The sequence below is a fragment of the Bombus flavifrons genome, chromosome 7, assembly GCF_040668555.2.
Source record: "Bombus flavifrons isolate JBK064 chromosome 7, iyBomFlav1_principal, whole genome shotgun sequence".
Taxonomy (NCBI): Eukaryota; Metazoa; Arthropoda; class Insecta; order Hymenoptera; family Apidae; genus Bombus; species Bombus flavifrons.
Window position 1 is genome coordinate 2,508,506 of NC_138448.1, and position 24,947 is coordinate 2,533,452.

At 52.2% G+C, this 24,947-nt stretch overlaps 1 protein-coding gene and 1 long non-coding RNA gene across 3 annotated transcripts in view; one reads left to right on the forward strand and one right to left on the reverse strand.

Moving 5' to 3' along the window:
- Positions 1-24,947, reverse strand: part of LOC138181554 (uncharacterized) — a 74,644-nt gene that overhangs the window by 37,411 nt on the left and 12,286 nt on the right. The gene's annotated exons all lie outside the window — the stretch shown is intronic.
- The window catches only part of ed (hemicentin protein echinoid), a 34,386-nt gene continuing 10,401 nt past the window's right edge, over positions 963-24,947 (forward strand). The window contains exon 1 of one of the 2 annotated variants that reach the window (XM_069116466.1): positions 963-1,096. In XM_069116466.1, coding sequence (XP_068972567.1) covers positions 1,036-1,096 — 61 coding nt within the window. In that variant the 5' untranslated portion in view covers positions 963-1,035. Of the gene's footprint in view, positions 1,097-23,612; positions 24,790-24,947 lie in introns of those variants that run through there. The other variant, XM_069116464.1, reaches the window with a different exon arrangement.

Sequence of the window (24,947 nt, forward strand, 5' to 3'; positions counted from 1 at the left end):
GGTACTCTTATTCGCCAACTTCGATCGTGTTTCTGTGACTCTTCGTGTGTCTATGTATCGATGACTAGTCCCAGAGAAATCGAACGATTGTCTCCGCGGACAGTTTCCAATGGATCAATCGTCCGCTATTCGAAGGGAGGAAACAACGTTCGTCGTATTTACAGAGGAAGAAAAGGCGCGACCCGTTGCATTTCCTGTGAGACGACGACGATCAGACGATAGAGCCAGAGCGAAAAGAGGCGCGTACTTGTCGGGTGGAAGAGTGGCGCGAGAAATAAACGAACCAGCCCCGCGACTCGACTCGGCTTGACTCGACTCGAGGAAACTTTCGCCGGAGGCATGCGCGCATCGTGAGATCAGTCTCTCTCTGTCGCTCGGCCGTGAAACGGCGAGCGAGACACGAGAGTCGAGCGGACCGCGGTCGCACTTAACCGCCGACTATCAAGGTGCCAACGTAGCCTCCGCCGCGTTCTTCCGTTCCGTTCCATTCTGTTCCGCTTCGCTCCGCTCGTTCTCTCGCCGCGCGAGTTGGCCACCGGGCGAGCGCGCACGTCCTTCCGCCGCGGACACATACCCCGCCAGTCGAGAAGCTCGATCCTTGCGAGTTACCACGGCCTCGCGCACCTCACGCCGATCGTGTCGCGATTCCCGCGCTTCTCTCATCTTTGTTCGACATGACGAGCAGAGGATCGAGGACAATCCAGGCCTCGACTGCAAGGTCCTCGGCCATTGAGCACGCGTACACCTGAATAACCTTGGAACTCTTCGACGAAGAAGCTTCGTCGTGTCTTTTGAAGAAGGTATAGTAGTGCGTGGTGTCGGAGGCGTTCTGTTTCGTCACGGGACGATTACCACAGTTACTCCACTACACGCAGAGTGATTTCCTTTTATTAAGGAATTTACGCAAAGCGGCTTGTGCCAGCTGTAATAATAACGGAAGAAGTGTCGATATCGAATATTGTGTCTCGTGTGTTTTGGTGGGCGTAGACCAGGGAAAGAACTAGCCGCCCTCGAGTGCTCATAATTCCAGAGAGGATGAGATTCGTGGAGAGATCCGGACACCGTTGGACCTTTCTGGTGCTGCTGGCAACCGTAGGTGAGTCCTTCGACGAGATTCTTTGATCTTTCGTGTCACTCGACGCGTTCGCTTTTCGGTTCGCTGACCTCGGGCCGATTCTTGCCGCGAGTTCGCCTAAACCTCTCCTACACCTCGCCTACTCTTGCTTGTACGCCCGCGAAACTTACCCCGTCCTCGCGATTGATCACCGCGAATCCGCGCGAGCCTATCCGGCTCAACAGGTTTCCTCGGTTGACTCTCTTTTCCCGCGAGTTTTGTGCGACTCGCCGTAAAAAGGGAGCAGCTTGCAAATTGAATACGCGATGCTTCGACCGACCAACGCATACGCGCAGACTATCTACATAGAAAAAGCAAATAGATAGAATAGCGTAGCGAAGTCGCTCGATAGAAATTCGATAACTCGGACGGAGCTTCGTTGCAAATGTTACGACACGGATGAAGGAGAAGAGACTTGGAAGGAGGAAAGAGACAGGAAAATAAGGACAGAAAAACGATATTCGGGGAGAAAGCGAAAAGCTGGCTGTTGGGACACGGCCAAACCACGAGGATATAGTCCGAGTTTACGAGTGAAAAGACGTCGCGGCGTATTATGGGAAAACCGTGCAGCTGGTCAGGAAGAGAAGCTGCGTCTTCTTCCGCGAACTCGTTTGCAGGAAGAGCGAGCTGATCCCAGGCTGTACGAAGAACACCGCGGCATGTCGCGGCAAATGCTGTCGCGTCAGGAATTCGCGTTCCAGGCAAAGCGGATTTACTCGCGAATCGTCTGCACGGCCCTCTCTGACCTCGTCGGGTTTCCTCGTAACCCAAATAACGCGATTTCTATGGCTACTTCGTTTCGTTTAAAGGTCGCCGATGAGTAGCAAAAGCTTTATTCCTCCGGTATCGAACGAGGATAGAATTTAAGAAAAGGTGAATCACGAATTTCATCAGCGATTGCGCTATTTTCGTCGCTCCGATTTTGAGCGATTAAACTAAAAAACTAAAAAATTCGGTCGACTTTATATTCCTAATAGACAGATGTGAGAAACGAGCGCATCGTATTATTAAAAATGTAATCCTTCTGAAGCGCATAGCGTCACTGCTGCGAAATTGCAACGACGTCGCTTCGCTCCGTACTGGTCTTTAATGCGACGCTTGGTTTCACGACGATTTATATTTGTCACGATCCTCCGCGAATAAATTTTCGTTTTCGACGTTCGTTGTTCGTCGACCGACCGATATCGTCCTGAATTGTGGCCTCCCCAATCGAGAGAACCACAACCTCCCTTTTCGTTATGCATATCATAACGAGGCTCAGCTCGCGAATTTCGATTCCCTTCTCCTTGTTGACGGTGATACGTTCTGTTCGTTTCGCGATCCTCGTTTGGCGCAGGAACGACGTTGACGGACGCGGCCGCATTTGATTTTCGCCGTGCACGGGCTACTCGATATCCGCGTGGGACGGGACGCGAAAGGGAAACGAGCCGCGGAATAACTCGACGCTACGCATTAGCCTGATTAAAAGCCAGCCAGGCTGGGATCGCTTGCGTTTAATGGCGCTTTCGGGGAGGGAGAGGCAGATTGGTGATAGTTGCAGCGGCGCGTTTGCGTCTCTCTTCCTTCCGCTGATTTTCCTCGATAAACAAGCTCGGGTCTCGTTTCATGACTTCTTACGCGTCTCGAGCACAGGAGCTCTGGTAATTTGGTTTTCAGGTTACGTCAGGCACAAAACGTCGCGTCGTGAACACGGGAAAAAAGGTGCGAGGAAAATATGCGGGATAAGCCGACCGGAAACGTGACCCAGAACGGCTTGCAGGTTGATCGTGATTACGGCGAGCGCGTTTTCTTGAAATTAACGCTTTAATCGATGGAAAGTTGGTGTGAGCGATTCCCTGAGAAGCTACGAGATTCATAATGGAGGCTATTTTCATATCGCTTTCTCCTTTTTTCGGACTCGATACGCGGAATAGTTGCAACCGATGAGCTGGAACCAATCACCGTGCGAGGTCCGTTCATTCGCAATAATCTCGCGGACGACGAAAAAGCAGACTAGCCCATCGAGCCTCTCCATCGACGAAACGAATACTGAACAAACAGACCTGCGAGTTTAGAGGGTTTCATTTTGCGAGCACGGTTAACCGTTAATCCAAGCCTCGGTGAAATCGACGCGGCCGGTCAGAAAGCGATATCGTCGAATGGAAAACAAAAAAAAAAAAAAAAAGGAATGAAAAAGCAAATGGAAAAAAGAAAAGGGAAAAGCGATTGCCTGGAAAAATCGGGCCGCCTCGCACACTGAGCGACGATTTGGTCGAGCGGAACGAGTCGAGGGGAACGCGTTCGAGGGTCACTGTATTTCAACGCGACAACCACGAGAATCGAGGCCGCCACGCTGCATGGAAAACGGCCCGCGTCCACGAAAATTCGCAGGCCGTTACTCCCTCCAAGTTGGCAAAGGCGTTAGGCGGTTAAACGGTTAGCTGTGCCCCGCGCAATACGGTAAGTGCTAAATTAAATTCAGCGGAACGAGCGAGCGACCGCGCGTATTACGGCGCGCTGAATCGGGACTGGGACGCCGCCGGTCGACGGAACCGAGAGGGGAGAAAAAATTATATGTGTGTGTGTGTGTGTGTGTGTGTGTGTGTGTATATATATTATATATATCAGATAAAGGATAGAGGCAAGCGGGGATCTCGGTTCTCGGCGGCTTTTCCGAGGACAAAAGGAGGAAAAAATACGCGGGAGCTCGGTGAGCGCGGATTTCGCCGCCGCGCAGAAATTAGTTTTCCCGTTAATTGGACCGAGGGTACGCGAAGTCTTCATCCCGCGTAATTGGATTCGTATACGCGTATCTCTCGTGTTCCTTTCGCGACTAAAGCCGGTCTCGTTGTCCGATTGCAGCCTCGTTTGCGCTCTCGCGTGATTCGTCACCGCCTTTGTGCGAGTCATTGGCTTCAATCGAAGTAGCTTCGAACGTTTCGTGGTATAGTTTATACCCAGCCGAGCTATACGCCACGTGTAGAGACTATAGACATAATCGGAGGAGGCCGCGAAGGCGAGCACGACGGCAGATTCATTCTCCATCCACCGGTTATCCGTCAGGCTTCCGTTCTACGCCGTCGTACCGTTAGGGCTGCTCGAATCTACCGTGCCCAATCGAACCACGTACATTACCAGTGATTTAAGTAGACCGATCGGGAAGCGACGGGGTTACTCTGGACGCATACAGCTAGCAGCGGGGCCAGGACTACGAAAATATCTGCTGGCCCGCAGCCAACTCACAGCCTCCGCCACCCTTTCGCGAGACAGTCTCACCTAGAGCCGGCGTGTATCGCGATATAGCAGCCAGACTACACGTATCGACTATTTATGGGTGCCCGCTCGTAGATTTATCGATACGAGGCGTATTTACGCGACCTCCTGGCGGAACAATCCTCGCCATTCGCTCCGAGTTCGCCTTCGATCGTCCTAGGAAAACCAGCCAGAGCATCGTCATCGTCTTCTTGGACGATCGTACGAAACGATTCGCCAGCGGTGCACAAAAACTTCGACGTACATTTCGTTATTATCGCTAGCGGGAGATCGGCCATGCCGTGAAGCGCGATGCGATCGAAAACTGGAGAAGGTTGCTCGATGAATGGGAAGGTTTCGCCTGGCGTTAGTCGATGATTTGGCTTGCGAGGCATCCGGCTCGTCCACGACCCCCGAGCATCGTCAATGATCGCGAACTGCTTGCTCGACTACGACCCTCTCTGCACTCATTCCTCCTCCCATCGGGGGTTGCTTTCAGCGGCTGCGAAAGGGCCGAGCTTACGCGTTCTAGAGTTACGCCGCATCGCACCATGGTACGCTACCGCGACTCGAGCATCACGCGATTCCGCAATCATATGACGTGGGTAGGGTAACATGCACCCGTGGGCTTATCGGCGGCCGCAAAGTGAAATTATTCCTGGTCAACCCTTGTCGCCGATACGCGCTCGTGTCGCGAAGGGAGGCCAGCCCGCACGACACCCTGCGCCGCTGCGCCTTTTCGTCCGCCCGTTACTTTTCTTCCGTCGTGCTTTCAAATATTCGTATTTTACCCCGCCGAACCTCGAGAGTCGAGCCACTTTCGACATTCTCGTACCTTTCACCCCCAATCTCCCTCTCCGTTCCCTATTTTCCTTCGTGACCGTATTCGCGGCAACCTGGAAGCTCTTTTCGACGAACTAGCGTACACAACCGCCGTTGCGCCGGTCACCGTGGAGGCAGGAGCGTGCAAACGCCAGCCGGAAGAAAGTTTTTCGCTGCTCGTTAGCGCGTATCGATTTTCCCCCGATGCTCCGTTAGAATTTTACCGGACACGCGTCCCGTGCATTAAACTAATGTGTGGTCACAGAGTTAAAGCGAGAAAGTAGGAGCGAAGCTGCTTGGATCCCTTTTGGCCGCGTGTTACGGAGCGAGCACTTCCATGATCGAGTTCGAGAAGGTAACGAAGGGATGGAACGGTGATCCGCGAGATAACACCAGCTGCCTGTAGACGGTAATTAAGTGTCTTTCGCGACGGGGCAGTTTTACGGATCTATTCGTCGAGTGGACGTAAATTACAGGGCTGAACGAGCGCGAGGAGAAAAGAATGAGACGTCGAAACGGATCGTATATCCGATATCGTGCAAAACCAAGCTCGTGGAAGGTGGTGAGTCGGACACTGGAAGTCGGGAGACAGGGAGAGGGGTCCGATGTTTCAGATGAACGAAAACAGACGGCGAACTGCGTTATCTCGTCAGCTCGTTTCGTCGAAACTGTCTCACGCGAACGACCAGCAGCTCGCTAATAATATCGTCGTAAAGAAGAAGTTGGCCGTAGGAGATGGATGCACGGATCTCGCGAAATTTGCTGATCTCCCCGGAGGAGAACAATCGAAGGCAAAAGAAATTACATAGCTCGCTCGAACGATCCTTTTTTGCGAGAGAATCACCGGAGTATCAGACGTGTGCACGAGATTCGAAAGGATCGGGATAATCTGGGACTGGAAAAACGTTCTTGGCTCGTTGTAGCGCGTTCTACGCCTTGTTCTCTCGGTGAAACGCGTTCGAGGGGAAGCGTATTCGCGATTGCGCGGCGCCCGGCAAATACCGTGGAACGATATTATTCGCGGCGGCGCTATTTTTTCAACGAACCACGTGAAAAAACGTTCGCGTAGCTCCGGACTAATGCGATTACGAGGCGGGCTAGAAACGAGCGAATGGCCGAGTTAAATTTACCCGCGAAATTCCGGCGAAAGCCGAATAGATATCCGTCTACTCAACCGTCCTTGGATATTCCGCCGCGTTTCGTTACTACCTAACTCTCGTCTCGCGTCTCGCATTCGTTTCTCGAAGCGACTAGGTGAAACGACCGCAACGAACAAAAAATAGAGGAAACGATCGACGCGTGGTCGTCGTCGTCGTCGGTTAAGAAGCGATAAGTTTCACGACACCCCGGAGAATCGGTGTTTCTCGAAGGCTGCGTGGCGCAGCTCGCCATTAAGGATATTTCGATATTATGCAAATGCGCGTATAAGCGCAGCCAAGAGGTCGTCCGCCGCTCTTTCCCTACGGTCTTTCCGTTTCGAATATTTCGAAAGCTACGTGGGCGCTATCGTGGTTACGTCGCGAGTAGACGGCGTGTGTCTACTACGCGACAGCCGGCCGCGACGTTTCCAATCGGATTTCGATTTCGAGTCAGCTTCTTCCATGTCCACCGTTCCTTTCCTTGCACATGTTCCAGTCGCGTGGACACCATCTGAAAGAAGATCGCACGTTCTTCGCTCGAGCTTCGTCCGTCGTTCGGCGCCTCCCAAAATTTTCAAATCGAGTCGGATCGTGTTAGAATCTACGGACGGAGTTCTTTCTGAACCGCTAACGAACGGTAAAGGGACTCGCGCGCCAGTAGGGTAGTTGAATGTTCATCTTCAATTAAGACACAGAAACGGGGTCACAGGATGAAAAACGAAGGAGAGGAGCAGGTCACGGGTGATTCGGTGGAACGGTTTTTCAAGGAAAACGGTCGGTTTCTCTCCCGTCAGTGGCGAGGTGGGGTGGATCCGTGGCACGGTAGGAGCCCCTGTGCACTCGGGAAGAACGATTGGCGTTTGCACGCGGTTCAGTGACCCTGGTTCAATCTCCAGGCAAATTGAATTCTTTTTAAAGATCAAAGACTACGATATACCTATAAGCGACGCGGCTAAGCTCCGCCACAGGACGTAGCCTCCCTTCGCGTTATCGACTTATACACAGCCAGGAATTCGTTTTTCTTGCGAAACGGCCGCTCCATCCTGCCTCGGCCGAGAATCCGACTTGCGCCGCTTCCAAGGGGCTTACTATTAAAAAATGCCAGAAAGGATCGTTTCCGCTTTTTTTCAAATTCGACTCGCTGAAAAATTCCATCGCTCGATCGCTTTTCACTCTTTTTCGAAATCTATTCAACGGCGTAAACAGTCTTTCGTCTTCGACGTTTAACTCGGTGACGCGTTAAAACACCGACGACAGGACGCGAAATACAGAGAGAAAAAAGAGGAAAGAGAAAAAAACGAACGACCCTCGACTTCGCGCGTTTCCTCCAGTGCCATTAACCCAAACGGGCCGTTCTCACGAGCTGCTCGTCGAGCGCGTCGATTACGTTGCATCGCGACGCGTGTACTCGATCCTCCTATCCGTCGAAACGGATGTAATCGTGGACAAGCCAGATGAACTAGCTTGGTATTTCCACCGATCGCGCACACACGAGCTCCGCCGAGATTTACGAGATCCGAGGGATAACCGGCAGCTTCTTGGCTCGGTTCCCGGATATAAATTACACGGCCGTCGCTTTGCATTCGTGTTTTTTCGTCGCAGGAGCAGCTTCGGAAAAATCGGCGAGTACCGCGAGTTCGCGTTTGCCATTTCGCTTTGCGTTCGCGGTTGATCGAGAGAAGCGGCGTGCGTGGCGAGCCAACGTTGGCGCGTTCGAAGTGTTTCGTGAGTTCGTTCAGCTTCGGTTGACCCGAATCCGTGCGGCGGTGCTCGCGGCCGGTTTTGCGATCCACGGTAGCAGTCTCGGTACCGTAACTTCCATCGAGGTCATCGTTCGTGTATCGTACATAGGGATGGCTTGGTGTCGCGACGCGATTCGCGAACATGTCGAGTGCGAAATAGTCGAGGAAACATCGAGAGGGGGGGAGAATGAAAGAGAAAGAGGGACAGAAAGAGCGAGAGCAGGGGAACGGAAGTAAGAGGACGAGGAGAAGGCGCGACGGAAGAAAGAGAGAGAGAGAGAGAGAGAAACGGTAGAGTTTTGTTTTTAGGAATTACGAGGTAGCGCGTTTGTAACGGCGCGGACCGGCTGACGGAGAATGGCCGGCACGTTTTCAATTAAGCCCATAATTACGAATTCGATGGGAATATGCCCGGTATATGTGTGGCGCGTGCACGCTCGTCGACGTAATTAGAGCCTCGATATTTATGCCCGAGCATTAACCGTTCCGTCCTTTCGCGATGCTTTCCGGTCCGCTTCGATGCACTCGCGGTATCGGGATACGCGGCGCTTCGTATCATAGACACGAGGGCTCGTTCGATTTAATACCAAATTGTACCCGTATGTCGCCCTTTTCTCTTCTTTTTTATCCGTTTCTTTCTATTTTCTCGTTTTATCGGGTTTCACGGTGACGTAAACGGCACGGGTCGAACGCAAATACTCGTCCCTTGACGACGATGACTAGGACGACGAGCGAACGTGCGACGGCAAAACGCGCGGCTTGTACGCGCAACATCTGTCGAGCACGTGAAACGCGTTACCCAATGATATATGTTAGGAACCGAAAGCTAAAACGTTTTCGTGCCTCTTTCGGAGCGTAGAAACGCCGCGATACACAGAGAGCATCGGTAAAGACGTGTATACGCCAGGGATCGATCGTACTTTCAACTAGTGCGGATGTCTCCGAAAACTTGTTAAACCGACTCGAATTACGTAGACGGAGAACTTAGAATGCTACTGCCTGTATAAACCCATTAAGGATCGGAAACGCGTAACCGAGCGCTCGCGTCTTGTGCGCCCGTTTTCCTATCAGCCAAAACCTCCATTTCCCATTCCAGCCCGAAGGAACAAGCTTTCCTCTCCCTTCTCTTCCATCCGTCTTTCTTGACTCTCTCTCTCTCTCTCTCTCTCTCTCTCTCTCTCTTTCTCTCTCTCTCTCTCTCTTTCTCTCTCTCTCTTTCTCTCTCTCTCTTTCTCTCTCTCTCTCTCTCTCTCTCTCTCTTTCCCTTTGCCTTGCAGCTCATCCGTGATCCGCGACGCGTACGCGCGCTGTCCTCGACGAGAAAAGCTGATGCTCATGACAGAACCTCGGGATTTCCAGAGGAGAGGTTCTCCGCTGTATCGTCGTCGTCGACAACGATCGCGATACACCGAGGAAATTCCATCCGCGTTGCGGCGCATAGTTCTCGGAAACCGCGTAAGGCGAAACCATCAGCCTTGGCTACGCTCGAAGGAGATCGCGTCGTGGTGTAACTTTAATTCCTCTATTATCCCGCATTGCCCCGTTAGACGATATTACCTATGCAGCGGCGCTCGCAGGTGCCCTCTGTACGCCATTCACCGATTCCTCGTTTCTGCAATCCGCGTGCGTCGTTTTCGTTTTCCACAAGAGGCACCGACTAATGGGCGAACGCGCGTCTTTGTTTCGTCTTAGAATCAAGCGGCAACAAATAGAATCGGTGTTGGTGGCTTATCTGGTATCGCGCACGAGGGACAAACGATTTCTGTCCCTTCTCCCGTCTTCGCTCGGGCAACACGCGGAAGCAAGCCGTTCCCTGCGAATTTCCAACGGAGAACGCGAATAGATAAACCGCGCGTAAACGTTGCAAGAAAATTTCTTAACAGAGGGAAACGAGATAGCGTCCCTCGGTCTCGCAGACGGTGGGGGCTTTACGAGGTGGCTTCGCGTAGCCGGCTAACTAGCCGTGCAATTATCCGTGACAATAGCCGTGCGTCGTGGCAAACCGTGGCATTGCAACCACTCTCCGGCTACCACTGTCGCCGCTGCCTCCGCTGCCACCGTCGACCTTCCTGTTCCTTTTTCTCTTCCCGTAAACCGGTAATGGAACGGACGCGCAGCCGCAACGGTTAGCCTCTATCTTGCCGATTCCAGATTGAATTGCTTTTCTGGTTGCCATTTGCCCCTACTTCCTGCCTCATGCCTCCTGCTCCCCTACAGGATCGTCTGTGCACGGTCTGTGACGCCCAAAACGAGCCGACCACCATCGGGCGAACTCTCTTTTATCTATTCTATTTCGCTCGTTTACCATCTCTACCACGATATCAGCCATGTACCACTCGAACGTCTGTCATGCGTTCCTCTCGCGAGCGAAGGCCGCGATTCGTTAACTAAAAACAGCTTCCCGCTGATCCGCGATGCGATACACGCGAGCTGAAGGGACGCGGGAAACGGTTCCACAAGCTCGTCCGTAACGATACGAAATGCATATTAATGCCACGAGCAGCACCCGCGAATGCCGCCAGAAACAAGCTTTTACTCCGACCTCTCTCTCCCGTGCTGCTCGCTTTTTTCAAACTTTTTCCACCGGACCCACCGCTGGCTTCCTTTTTACGCTCCACCCTTTTCCCGTTCCACATCGGACAGGCCTTCCCACTTCTCCCGGGCGCTTCACCTCTAATTTCGTGCAACTTCCGCGGTGTTTCTCGTCGAGACCACGGCAGTGCTCGCCGTTTTTCGGTGGTTTAGCCTCTGGACATCGTTAGCAGCGCGGAGAGTTAGGTGATCGCGGAAGATACGTCTCGTTTCGAGGCTTAGTTGAAAGTTCGACGAACAGTTTACGCCGGTCTGACGACAGCGCGCGAGCTCGTGGAAACGGATATACGATATACGGAGCTTAGAAAAAAGCCCAGGGAGAGGCCGTACGGTAAACACGGAAGACCCGCAGAAGACGGTGCGGGAAAATAAATGTCGAGGCAGCGAGAACGATGACAGAGGATAGGTGGGTCGAGAATGGCGGGGTCGGAAAGTAGCTCGGTTCTTTTTGCCTTTATTCGCCAGTTCGTTTACGTTGCCACGATTAGAATTAACCTTTCTTTTTCTTTCCCTGCCAGGGAAAAAAGTTTCCGGGAACGCTCTCAAAGGACGTCGGCTAACGTCGACTCGAAGCGACCGGTTGCCTGAGAGATTTGGAGCGCGTACCTTATCGATCGGCCACCGATCGTTTAAATCCAGTTACCGCTATCTTTGTAACGGCTGCGAACTCTTTTTCGAGTCGGACTGAAAGACTGAATTGAGACGTGGGAAACGAGGTCGCCCTTTAAACGCCCGGCTAAACGTCTCCCAGGGATTTTTGCGAGGCGGCGTGGTTCCCTCCGATTATCCGGTAACGCGTGTCCTCGACGATCTCGGCTAAAAGGATCGACGTCTCTCTTTGAACGGGCAAGCCACCCTTTATGGAAACGATCGGTAATTTCCATAATTGTTTGCGTCCGACTGTTTTCGTAACGAGGGTTCGGTTTCTTTGAACAAAGTCGCGGAGGAGGAATCGTTAAATTAAGAGCATCGCTCGTAGAGGGAGAACACGAAAGGGGAGACTAGGATGCAAGGCGAAATAACAAAGTTTAGCTTAATCCCCGGTATAATCTGCCGACAAGTACGTTTACCGGAGCTGGTAATCTAACGAAGAGTCCATTGTCAGTTAGTTGACATAAACGTCTCTGCCGAGATATCGAATTATGCCCTCCCTCGATCCCGCGTCGCGCTAAATCTCCGCTGTGTGATGTTTGGACGTCAATCCGCGTGTGCACGTACGCCGAACCGGAAGTGGGTTTAAAGCTCGTTGGAAAACCCATACTTCCGACCGCGGACTACGTGCGCGATAACGATATTATGTCGCGTGTTTCGTTGGACGACGTTTTAAAAAGATTACCGATTTTAACAGTAACGATTAGTTTCTGCATTAACGGAGGAGAATATCGTATTAATACACTCGATGGAACATTGAATTTCGGATCTTCAATCTGATTATTAATTTTGGAAGCTGCGTATTACTAACATTACCATTATCTTCGTACACGCCGGGTCTGGTTATCGATTATTCGAAAAACATCGGATGATTGTTTTCGTGGAAAGTATTGCTTCATCGTTCGTGTGTTAACCCACACAGTTGCAGCCAGACGGAGATTATTCGTTGATGCGAAAGTGGAATCCTGTCCCTTCGTTGGAACCGGATAATAACTCGTAATTTTATGCATATAATATCGGTGGTTCGCCTTATTGATTCGCGTCGAATACGTCGAGAGACCGAGGAAGGCTAGTACGTGTTCCATTTGTTCGTCTAACGTCGATCGTATGACCGAACACGACAGACGAAGACGGAATACCGTTCCGCTGTGGTAAGACGTTGGAATCGGGACGAGCAACGTCAAGTAAATGTCGGCCGTAGTCGATCGTGACGGGTGGATGAGTCGCCCGGAACGAGTCGATTAGGGTGAAACCGTGTTTCTTAAGCAGCACGGAAGACCGGTTCAACGGGGTAGAAGATCATGTTGGAATGGGACAAAAACCGGCCCGGATAAGTTTGTTCTTGCTAGAGAAGTTTACCTTTCGTTAAGTCGGAGTGGCCGCCACAGTTTTAGGAGAGGAAGACACCGGAGTATCTAGTTAGCCGGCGATGAAGTCGTTCGCTCGAGTGACCCTCCTCTTCACAGAAGCACGCGGAAGCTTCATCTCGGGACGATTAACGCGTTTTCCTCCGATATCCACGGCTGACTCCTCAATTTCCGTTTCCGCCTCTCTGTCCTCCGCGAATTATAGTTTCTACCTCGTTTCTACACCATATGGAGAACGAGAGAGCAACAGAGAAAGAGAGAGAGAGAGAAATGGAAAACGTGCTCGAAGGGGAACATTCGAGGAAAGACAGGAAGGACGTCGGAGCTGACGGGCGAAAAACGAGTGAAAAATATCGAGTCGGGCACAATGGCCCCGAATCTCGGATAAAATAGGATAAGATATCCCTGGCCTCATAGTCAAGGTGCGTCTTGGCGAATCGGTGGACGGTGAGATCGAGAGTAGCGGGGGCGAAGTTATACGGCAGGATTACGAGATTGCCACCAGGGGATTACGAGGATAGCTCCCGGAACGTCCAATCTCAAGGATAAACACTTTCCTACGTTCTTGCTCTCGCTCGTCGCCTCTGGAGGCCTTGGAGACACGAGCATTCGCGGAGGCTCCGCCCGATTCTCCGCTTCCTCTCTCCCTTTTCCTCGTCGAGTTTACGGAAGACGTAGGGAAGCGCCATGTCCTCCGCCTTATTGAGAGAACGACACGCACTCGGAACTTTTCTCGTGCTTCACCCGCCACTATCAACCTCCCTCTGCCTCACACTCGAACTCACACCCTCCGGCATAGGGACGCGCAAAGGCGTGAACCGTCTCTTGTTCGTATTCTTCTCGTCTATCGGAAAAGTTGACGGAACAAAGGTGAAGAAGCGGAGGAAGAAGTGAAAGTAGTAGAAGTAGAAGTAGAAGAAGAAGAAGTAAAAGAAGAAGAAGAAGAAGTCTTAATGACTCAACCGGAGGAAGTCGAGAATGACGCGATCGGGCGGATTGGAGCGCAACGGAAAGTCGCGACCGCGAGACCGGCCGCGAATAGCTCGATAAACGAGAACAAAGGGTCCGAACGGCAGCTATATCCTCGAGCTATTCGACAGAACTAGTTTTATCGAGCTTACTCGGCTCGTTCGTATGTCGCGGTGTGCCGCTTCGAACGGTTCGCCGCGTCGATATTGCCCGCCCGGTTCGGGACGGTTGCCTCGTCGTCTTCCTACGCTGGCTGCGCTGGCTCCTCGCGTCCACGTCTTCTTTTTCCTCTCTTTTTCTCGTCGTATCCACGTCCCCGCGCGCTCCACCCTTCCACGCCCACGCCACTCTTTTAATCCGCGCTCGCGATCGTTTTTTCCTCCCGCTCGCAAGGAAAAGCCGGGATAAACTTCTTTGGCGGGTGGATGTGCTCGAGCATAACGATCCTTCGCTCGCCTTGGACGCGAAGCAACATTGCAGCTCATTTTTTCCCAGAGTTCGCGCGCAACAACACCCCGATGAGAAAAGCTCGTCGGAAAGTTTCCTAGCGCCCCACGATGGAGTAACGTGAGCTCCCGTTGAAATTTACGCGAAACCACCGTCCGCGGTACGTTGCTTTATAAAAACGAGCTGCCTCGACCGATGATATCGCGCGAGGCTACCCGCCAGACGCACGACTAGGAAAAGTTCAGGACCAGTGCCTGAGCTTAGGAGACGGAGTTGTGGTGGTGTTAGACGGGTTTACAACGGAGCCGAGTAGTGACTGGCCTAGTAAGTTGTGCCGTTACTCGACCATAAACACCCGGATTGCGTAACTATGCGAATGCAATGCCCATAAATAAGGAGCTCACGGTGAAAGAACAAGCGTGAACGAACCAGGCGCGTCGAACACGATCTCTCTTACGTATCGAGCAAGCTCGCGATCCACTATATGCACTTTCGTTTCCTTCTTGGAAGCCGAAAACCGACGCAGGCCCACTTGGCGGCGAGCGATCGTGCTCGAACACAGTGGCTCGTGTTGTTCGTTCGATTCCTGGAATAGAATCGCGGTTGAAAAGAGAAGTTCCTCGCACGCAGCCTCTAGAATTCTTCTCAAACCGCATTGGCAGAGATCACGGGGTGGCTCGATGATCGGGAAGCTTAGCGTTATTGGCCGCGACCCTATCGATCGAGCGGGTCAACGCTCGTAATAGCCGAGTGTCGATGGTGGTGCGCGGGGAACAATTAGTCGAGGTAGACTTTTCACGAGGACTCTGTTCGATAGTATTCCATAAGGCTGCAATTGGGGAGCTAAGAACCGGCCGTTTAACCGCTATTAGAGCTCCCGGTGTGCTGGCAAGCAAATACCGGTGTTCTCACTACCGTTGGATCGAAAAACTTTCGTTCGTCGAGGAAGACCGATATTCGTCGACGAGATATTTGCGTTCTCGTCCAACCTCGACGGACATCGATCTCACTGTTTTTCCGGTAGACCCCAAAGTTCTTCATCACCATTCGCGATCCTCGCCCAAGTGCTGGCGATCGAATAGGAAATTACGGAACAGGAAAAGATGGAATGAGGAATTCAGCGAAAGTAACGCGCATCGATTAGCCCGTTTAAAAGCCAAAACGAAAAGATCGGACGGAATTGAGTCACGCGTACCACCTACAACGAGAGGCACTGTTAGTGCGGGACTCGAGAGTAGTCGAGAGTGCTAAAGGTATATTTCGTCGGCTGGAAGGTCTCCGGAGGAACGGAGGTACAGGAGGGAAACAGCAAAAAGAGCGTAGAGGAGAAACAGAAGCGAAGAGAAAGAGGCATAGGTTAGGAACAAAACGGAGAGAAAGAGAAAGGCTAGAGACAGGAAGGGGGCGGATAAACGGAGAGGAAAGGAGAGGGAGTGAGACAGTAGATAACGGCGGGTAGGAGCGGCAACCGGCTCGACTGGAATCCAATGGCGCAAAGCCAAGAATTTTCAGTTTTCATCAGGAATTTTCCGTCTCGAGCCAGGCTCTGCCCTGTACGCTCGCAAAAACATCGGGGAACTGGTCTGGTGGAGAACCGGAGCCAGAGAAACGAACAACGGAGACGCGGACAAAAACTGCAACCTCGGAGAAGCCGGGGAAAAATGGTTTCCAAAGTTGTCGTCCAAAGAGGAAGAAGAAGCAGCAACGGGTCACGGACTTGCACTATATAGCGCGCATTTTCCTGCATGCAAAAAAGTGGTCCGTCAAAAAAATACGTCAGCGAGAAATCCATCCTCGTTCGTTTAAAAGCGTGATGGAACGAGAGTGCTTGTATTTGGAGCACGAATACACTGCTTCTCCACGCTTTTCCTCTGCCTTCTTAGTCGACCGAACCTGCGTTCTTTTCCGTTCGACGTGAGAAGCGATTCACTCGGAAAATTCAGGGCAACTCGTGACGCATTGTGCTCGGTGATCGTACGATTCCTACCATGCTACCATGCAACGAGGGAACTCGAGGTGAACGACGCGACGATTTCGAAGGTCGCTGGATTTAAGCGTGATTCGAGATTTCTTGCCATGCTGGATGGAAAGATCTATGCAGGCAGAATCAAGATCGATCGCTTATAAGTTTGAAGGTATCGTTTCCTTTAATATCGTCGTGTGGAATCTTCGTCGTTTATCAAACGTTTCCTTAAGCATTGTAAATAGAGGAGGACGATCGTCCCGGGCGACAAAGTTAAGCATAGTGATCTCGTATAATCTGGCAATTACCTCGTACGATTAAATTTACCTCCAACCTCGACGATTAATTACTCGCAGACGTTGCATTACTCCGACAGTTAACCAACAGTTGGCTTAATCCCGTTCGATTCCACGTAAACGGGCAAACAAAAAAGGGGCTTTCTCGGACTAATGATACGATACTATGACCTCGATCGGTGGATCGGTGTGCCTCTCGCCCGAAGCCCTTTAAATCGCTCCGTTTGCGAATCGCGTTCAGCGCTACTCGCTAGCAGGCAATTTAGTTCGGAAAACTCGGCTGCTACGCCAATGAGAGAGAAGTGGGACCGGTGTGACTGGTTCGCAGATGCGAGACCCTCGGTTCTCCACGCACCTCGTCGCACGTATACGCGCATGCAACAGCCTGCGATCGTTCCACTCGCTCCTCGCCGCGTTTCCTCCACGTCAAGGAAATCCCGGATAACGGTCGATCTTGAGTGCCATCGATTTCGCGCGTACTTGCTTACGTCGTCCCAATATCGCGAATTCCCCACCCCCCCTCCCCCCTTTGTCTCTCCTTCGGTTCTTATTTCGCCACTCAATCGAGAGCCTATCTTAATATCTACTGAATTTCGATCTTATGCCACGAGGCACGACCGAATAACGTTAGAAATCGCGTTAGCTCGAATCGCTGGCAGTTGATTCATAGCAGAACACGCGTCAAAAAGTGTGACGTAACGTAGTAAAAAATAGCTGATTAATCGCGCGACGCATCCGCTATCCGCTCTCCTCGTCGTTCCTCCTCGCCACTGTTTTTCTCTCTTGCATTTGTGCACGAGGGCGCGCGCACAAACGCACGCGGAAAACGTGCCGGAAATCCGTGCAACAGGTGCCGCCGGCGAACTGCGAACTTCTCGCACAGTTTCGCAGAGTACCGGTACAGTTTCGGGAGCGGAGGAACAGTCGCGATAAGGAATAGTTGAACGCGGTGCGTCGTGTTTTCCAATCGGGAAATCGATCGTTGGACGTGGCTCGCGTGCGGTCAGAGATGTTTCAGCGATAACGTGGCTCCGCGAGGAAGAGAAAGACGAAAAATCGGAGACTATGTAGGCAGGCGAGCATCTCCGCGTTCCTCGATGATAAATCGTCGCGCGAGGTGCCATGTATTCTCGTGTCATCGCGTGGAGACAGGCTACCGAACTCGTGAACTACTTCTTTTTCCTCCCGAAACTATGTTTTTTCCTTTTTCCTCTTTCCACCACTCGATCACACCGTGTCTCTAAACAGATTTACGAGCGACACATCGGCCACGGTTCGTTTTAAAAATGCACTTTGTTGTTTGGAGTTTGTTGTACAAAGTTCGCTGTGGTACGCTTGGCTTCGAACAAAACAGTTAAGTTAGGTAATATGCTCTAGAATAGAGTCAGCATTTCGTTTCGTTATCGAGAGCCTCGTTGCGAGTCGTTCGAGCCGTAGCACGAGTTTCTTCGTTCGATCGCGTGGCGTTTGGTTAATGCGAATCTGGTGTCACGATTAGCTGGCTCCGATGGCTTTTTCACGGCTAACGAGCAACGAGAGAAACAGAATAGCTCTGATCACTGTTTCGCCTATACGCTGCGCCGAAGCTACTCGCCTTGTACGCTATCTATCGTTAATTGCGATACCTTCCTGTTTTCCAATGATAATAATAATAATAATAACAGTAGCAACGACGATAAAACAATCGAGCGACGTGAATCGAAAGGTTTCGACCTTGTAAGTATCCGTACGCGGAAACGATCTGGATTTTTCCCAGCCCCGATTGTCCTAGCCTGTTCGTTGTTTCTCCCGTTCGTCGGAGGGGAAACGCGAGTTCGTTACGCTCGTAAACCCTGCTGATGCTCGTTACTTTTCCGGCAGTCCGTCAAAACAGCGGCGTGCCAACAACAACCACCGGTCCTGACGTCGAGACCGTTTAGATCGCTCGGTCACGTTCGACCACTCTCCACCGAGGAAAAAATGCTGTGAAGGGGACACAAAGGAAACCTTCGGAGCAGTGGGCTCTCTAAGCACGCAGCCACACAGGCACGTAGGCACGCAGCAGTGCAGAGATACGCGCGCTACGTACATTACGCATACACACGGCTCGTACGCGGTGCGTGTTGCGCGTAGTAACGCGCACAGAGGACACGTGATACGCTCTCCAATGTATCCCACGCTCCTTCGTTGTTGGGAGTTGGAAGACGACGTCAAGTCCCTCGATGTACGCGCACATACCATGGATGTGTGTACAAAAGTACGTTGTTTTACGGAAGGACGAGCTGCGAATTCCGTCCCGCGCGTCACGACTTCGCGTTTCAGGTTCGACGGAAGTTTCGATGAGACCGAGGGGCGATCGAGAGGCGACGGTGTCATAGAAAAAAGCAATCATGGAAAGATAAACGAGGCGGGAAATGTGGTAAGCAACACTACCAGGCGTAAGAAACCTAGCATGGTGCGACACCTTATCGCAGGTCGAATAAAAGCCGCTGTTATCGCTCTGGCTCAACACGCCCAGACTTTGACTCCTGCCTAAGAACACTAGAGCAGAGATTTTTTCTTTCAAGTGGATCGCTCAACACCATTTAATTGTCCTGACTTTCTTATCGAAGTATCTCCATCTATATTTCCTTTCGTTTAGATCGCGCATCCTGTTGATTGTTTTTCCCAAGATCTCTCTCTCTCTCTCTCTCTCTCTCTCTCTCTCTCTCTCTCTCTCTCCAGGAACATTATCGAGATCATTTTATTTGGGGGCGATAGTAGAGTAGGTCGTCTTTTCGCGGAAACGTGACCTTCTTTCCCCCGTCGTGTCGCGTCGTGGGCTCGCCGCGGTAAGACGCATCTCGAGCCAGTTACGTATACTACCGTGTCTCGTTTTTGTTGCGCCTACGGCCACCGAGTCTATGTAGAAAGAGCATCGATCGAACAACGCCAATCAAAGAGAATTTTGACGGTGTTCTGTGTGGAAGCTGTTCTGGTATCTGGCGTACCGTGACGCGAACAGGGTTAAATTTAGCTTCGATCTTCTCTTAGGAAACGTTGAACCCAAGACCTTTCCGTCCTCTTCTCTCGTTCTGGTCCGTTCGGCGTTCCTGCCGTCTGTTGGTTCGGTTGGCCGGTCGCTTTCGCTCCGCGGCCCTCCGTGGCCCTCCGGTCGCCCTAGGGGTCCGCCGCGGTTCGTCTACAAATATAGGCTGTAACCAGGGTCCGTGATTTGCGCGGTTTTCGTTCCAAAACAGCAGCCACTGTTATTTCTACCGAGTAACAGAACGCCTTGGCCACTGCGATATCCGGTCTCTAGACGAGTTTTAACGAGGTGGCACGTGTTCTTTCTTATCGGCCTCGCGTCCCCCCGTTCCACCTTCCCTCCGGTTCTCCGGCCATAGTTTACATTTCTTTCTCATTTCGTAAACGACGGTTTTGACTATGGTCGGCGCGCGTGTGGACGATTCGCCGCCCCCCACTGCATCTCATTTCTGACACGTTCGCCGCGCGCCCCATTTTTTCCGCCCTCGTCTTGGCTCGTCGTTTAACGCCACGTCGAACAGTACACAGTATGTGGCGCTCGTTCGCCAAGACAGTATCCAGGAATGCTCTTGACGTCGTACGTGCGATAAGCGCTCTCTCAGCCTCTTCCAACTCGACGAGAGAAAAAAAAAGTTTTTGTCGCCGATCCGGCCGCCATATCTGCGGCCACGAAATGAAAGAGCCTCTTGTTACACGCTGCCATTCTCGGGGCCATGCGGTTTTACTCAGCCTCTCCTCTCTCGCGCCACCCGTCGTGCATGACCTCTTCCAGTGCCTTCGACCACGTCGTCGTTTTTCTTTTTCCACGTTAACGCCCGAACCGGGACACCGACCGTTCCTTCCACAATACTTACATATGTCCGCGTACATACATTCACGGCCGTGAAACGGGTCCACCCGATATCGGTATCGGCCTAGCGGTATACGCGTCTTGTACGCACAACCTCGCGTGTCCATTGCATCGTGTAAACTCCGGCGACGCTGCAACCTCGTATTTGTTCGAGCAGAAAGCGGCTACCCGTGTCGGCAGTGGACGGGCGACGCTCGAGAATCAGGAATTCCAAGGTCGGCGAAAGGCGGGGACGGTAGTGTTCAGGGAAAGCGACTACGCGACAGTCGTATTCACGGGCGTGGGTGGACGCGTTCTATATACCTCATGGTATTTCTCCAAAGATACTTACCTTCGGAGCTGCACGTAAGTAGCTTCCATGCCGTTGCGATGCGCGAACCGAGGGAGAAGTCAGGTACGACCAAGCTGGCCAGTTTAGCGCCTGGACCGAGCTCTATCCTATTGCAGAGACGAGACAAAGGAATGGTACCGGCTTAGGAAATATCGAGTCCCTGCTAATGGAGGCTTATCCTCTATGAGATTTGCGACAGGTTTTCGACTTTGCCTTGGTTACTCTTTTGAACCGTGGGACTAATAGAGCCTGTAATCTAGGCTCCAATTAGACCTTGAAAGAGTTCAATGGGCACTCGAAGCGTCATTTGAAGCGAAGAATAATACAGAAGCGGTAGAGCGATGTAAAGGGCTAAGCTGTTCGAAGGAGGAAGGAGTTCCGGGAACGGGAACGTCCCGCGAGAGTTTGTCGAGAGCCACGATTTATGGAACGGATAAACAAGAACAGTCCGTTTCTAGAATTACGTTCGAGCGTCATCGATCAACACGTCGCGAGATACTCCTTATCGAGACGTCAAGGAGACCTCTGGAACCAATTCGACGTATACATATACCACGTGTCGTCAGTGTCTAGCGTTGCTCGTCTGTCGAACGAAACGACCCGCGCGTCATCGTGAATTCGGACAACGTGCTCGTCGTAGCTAGTCGAGTCGATCGAATTTAATCGTGGAACAAAGGCTGGCGCCGATAATGCACGTGCTAGAATGGTAACGGTAAGAAAGTCGAGCAGAGAGCGGAGAGGCATTGCTGAGCCTAAGGCACGGTATCGGGGCCCGATGTAGCGACGTTGCCAACTCTGGCAAAGGTAGAGGCCCCGACGGTGTTGCGAGATCACGGAGGCGACGTTGTCGGGCGGTTTGGAAGGTTGGTGGAAGGTAGAGGAGGCGGGCGAGCGCAGTGCCGGGAGAGCGTCAGGTAAGACGCGGCAGGGAGGGAGAATGGTTCTGAAAGGCAAAAAAGGAGAGAAGAGGGAGGAGGTGGAGGAAGAAAAAGAAGATGCAGAGGACTTAACAGAGGGTGAACGAGAGGGGGGAGAGAGAGGTTCTCGTCGTCGAACGTAAGCGTAGAAAAGAAGCTGGCGGTGTTCGAGGGAAGCGTTTGGCGCGGAGGGCACGAGAGGTGGAGAAGGGGTCGGAGCTCTCGGTCACCGGCACGACCGTAGGACGTAACCGCGGCCCGGCGGTGTTGCCGCTTCCTAGTAATTCCTGGGCTGCCGCTTTCGGGTCCGAGTCCGAGTCCGGGCTGTTGCTTCTTGGCAGAGATCTCTTCACGATTCTCGTTTCTCGGTTCGGGGACCATCTGCTCGGCCTCCGGGCTTTGAATCTTTAATGGTTCGCGTGACTGGACGTGGCGGCCACGGGATGCTGTGCAAGGCCCGGCTGCCCTCTTTGCCACCATACTTCGTCGTTGTTACTTGCCTTTTCCTCTCTCTCTCTCTTTTTCTCTCTCTGGGCTAACTCTCCGTTAACCCTGCTTGAAACTCCAGGCCGGACGGATCTCGCGTACACGAAGACTCACGATTCCGTCGTTTCGATCTACTAGATTTAGTACGATCGAGCGTCGGTTTTACGAGCGCGAATGGAAAGAAGCAACGCCATCGATCGAATCGAATCGCGCAGACGAGGGCACTCGAGACGTTTACAACGTGTTGAGAATGACACAGGGTTTAATCGCGCGCTTTTAATCAATGGGTGAAAAGTTGGAGAAGCCGCGGGGCTGACGCGAGCCACCCGCAATCGTTCGAATCGAGGCGCAATTATCGCGGCCGCAATTATTTCGACGATTCCGCCGGGCTTATTTCGCTGACCGTTCCTACGAAGGTTCGTTTACGGCTCGCGAACTGCAATCGTTACCGTTTAATTAAGCGCATTTTTGACGCGTCTCGCGTGCAAACTTCGACCTGATCGTCTACCATTTACCGCTCGCCCGATTTTTCAAACCGAGCCGAAAACCGATCGCCGTCGAACAACGAACGTTTCCCCTTGGTTGAGTTCTCCGCCTTTCATCCGAATCGAGACCCGCTTCTTTGCGGCCTCTCTCGTCCTCGAGACCCGTCTTCGATTTCATTTCGTACCCCTTCTCATCCTTCGCATCTTCCCTTCGATCGCGTTCAGCGCTCCTCTTACGGTTTGTGAACGTGAACGCGCGCGGGTGTGGGAAACGTCGATTTTCACGCGAGCCATATGTCCGCGCACCTTTCGTCCAACGCATCCTTCGACTATCAGAACGATGGGAATATTTATTTCTAGGAAAATAGAGAATTCCGCAAGATGGAAGGAGCAGCTGGTCGAAAGTAAGAGGCAGGTAGCGTGGTAAATCGGGTGGAGAGGAGCGATCGTCGAGAAACGGACACCTGCTGCACCGAGGTGTCCTTCGACCGTCGAAAAACCACCGGTCGCGATCCTTCTCTTTTCGCGACCAATGTACCCTCTTGCTAAGATTCCTCGCGATTCCAGTTGAAGAGTAGTAGCCGCGAAGTTGACCCTTAAACAGGACGTTCATCCTCGTTAAATTCCTCGGTCGTCGTTCGTCGTTCCTAGCGGTTATTTCGAGAGAGAAAAAATTGCGCGGGGGTCGAGAGCAGGCTCGCCGATGAAAAAGCTCAACGACAGACGGCCGCGCGAAGGTTTGGCAATCCCTTGGGCCTAGCCCACGGCGGTAAGAACCACCTGCCGCATAGGTCGGTGGGGGCAAGCTGTTCTCGCGCTTCCAACCTTTTCTAACCATCGTTTTCTCTCTTCTCCTCAATGGCTTTACCTTATTCTGCCTCGTCTTCATCATGCCCTATGCGTTTCCCTCCGATCCTTTTTTCTCTGTCCTCGTCGAACACGTTCGTTCGCCGTTCGTCTTCCGTCCAGCCGCTGCCACCTTGGCTACCATCGCCAGCATCATCGTCACCACTAGCATCGCCACTACCATCACCACCTCCGACACCATCGTCCTATACATATATATCCATACGAACGAACGACGACCGGTTGTACGTTGCGCGCTGCGCTACGCGCGCACCAAACCGTAGTGGGGGACGCGGCGATCGGGGAGAAGCCGGCCGGTGGGGGGTAGCGCCGATGCTACGCGACCCCAAGCTCAGTCGTCGCGCGACCCTCGTCGACTGTGTTTGCGTGAATGTTAGTTGATATTGGAATTTTTTAACGCTCCTACGGATACGTTACCCTTATAGTGTTCTTACTGAAAACGGACTTGTACGATATCCGAGGGCAGAACAGTGTCTTTATTCGCATGTTGCAAGTTTTACATTCATTTCGCCGTACACTTTCTCCATCTTGACACATTTTTCGATTTATTTTCGTCCCGTTGCCCTCGCTTCCTCGCTCGTCCCTCGCTATTTTTGCATCGACTGACCGTCTCGCGAAAACGACAGGGGAAAGTAAAGTTTCACAAACAGAAGGACAAAGCACGTAGGTGGCGATCGAGTATCGCAGGTTGGAGCAGCTGAACGAAGATCCGCGTACCGAAGGTGGTACGCGAGAACGTGTATAATACCTGCGAGTCTCACCAGCGGAACAAAGGAGTGCCTTAGGCCGGACGGTTGCAACGTGGCGTTTTGAAATCGCGCGCAAACCTTCCTTTTTTGTCTGTCCCGCGGACGGACGGATGCTCGCGATGGAAATCACCGTGCGAGCCTCGTCGTTCTCGGCGAACCTGCTGCAACGAGCGTGCCGCTGTTGAGAAATCGCCTCGAGTGAGAAACCATCAAGCACCCAAGCGTCGGGCACCCGAGACGATGGGAGGATACTTTTTTGAGCCAGTGGATCGTGAAACAATTCGCGTGGGTCTACCATCCAGGTAGTCGTGATTCGTTCGAAAACGTCGATCGCATACGAATCCGGGAAGAATCGCGACCGATGAAGCTTGTTGTTGTCTTCGTTTTACCGATTTCGACGAAGGGAGAGAGATACAGTGCGAAGAGAAGGTGCGAGAGTGAAACAACGAGTGATAGAATAGAACGAATATCGAGTTATGCGTGCAGTGGTTTGTTTGGTGATTTGACGAGCGTGATCGAGAAGATCGATACGATCATCGATGTCGCGTGCTGGCAAAACTCGCGCACCGCCGTCGTTTCTCGGTGAAAGTCGCTGCAACGCGGAACTCTGTCCTCCAGTGCGAATGGAGTCGCGCAATTTGCGTCTCTCGTTGTTCCGTTCCACTCGAACCGTTTGTGGAATTCGTTTTGCCGATAGAATGGATAGGATTCGACTGCCGAGCACCGCGGCAATTATCGTCGTTACCTTGCTGCTGCTGCATCCCGGTAAGTACATTCCCCAGAAACGAAAAAACTCGTTCCTCGTTCATAGCCTGCGTCGAGACTCATCGACCCTACTTTTCTCTCGATGAAAAAAGGAAAAAGATGGTAGACTTTTTCCTACCGAGAATCGTGTCATCGTGAATGACGAAACGGTTTTACAG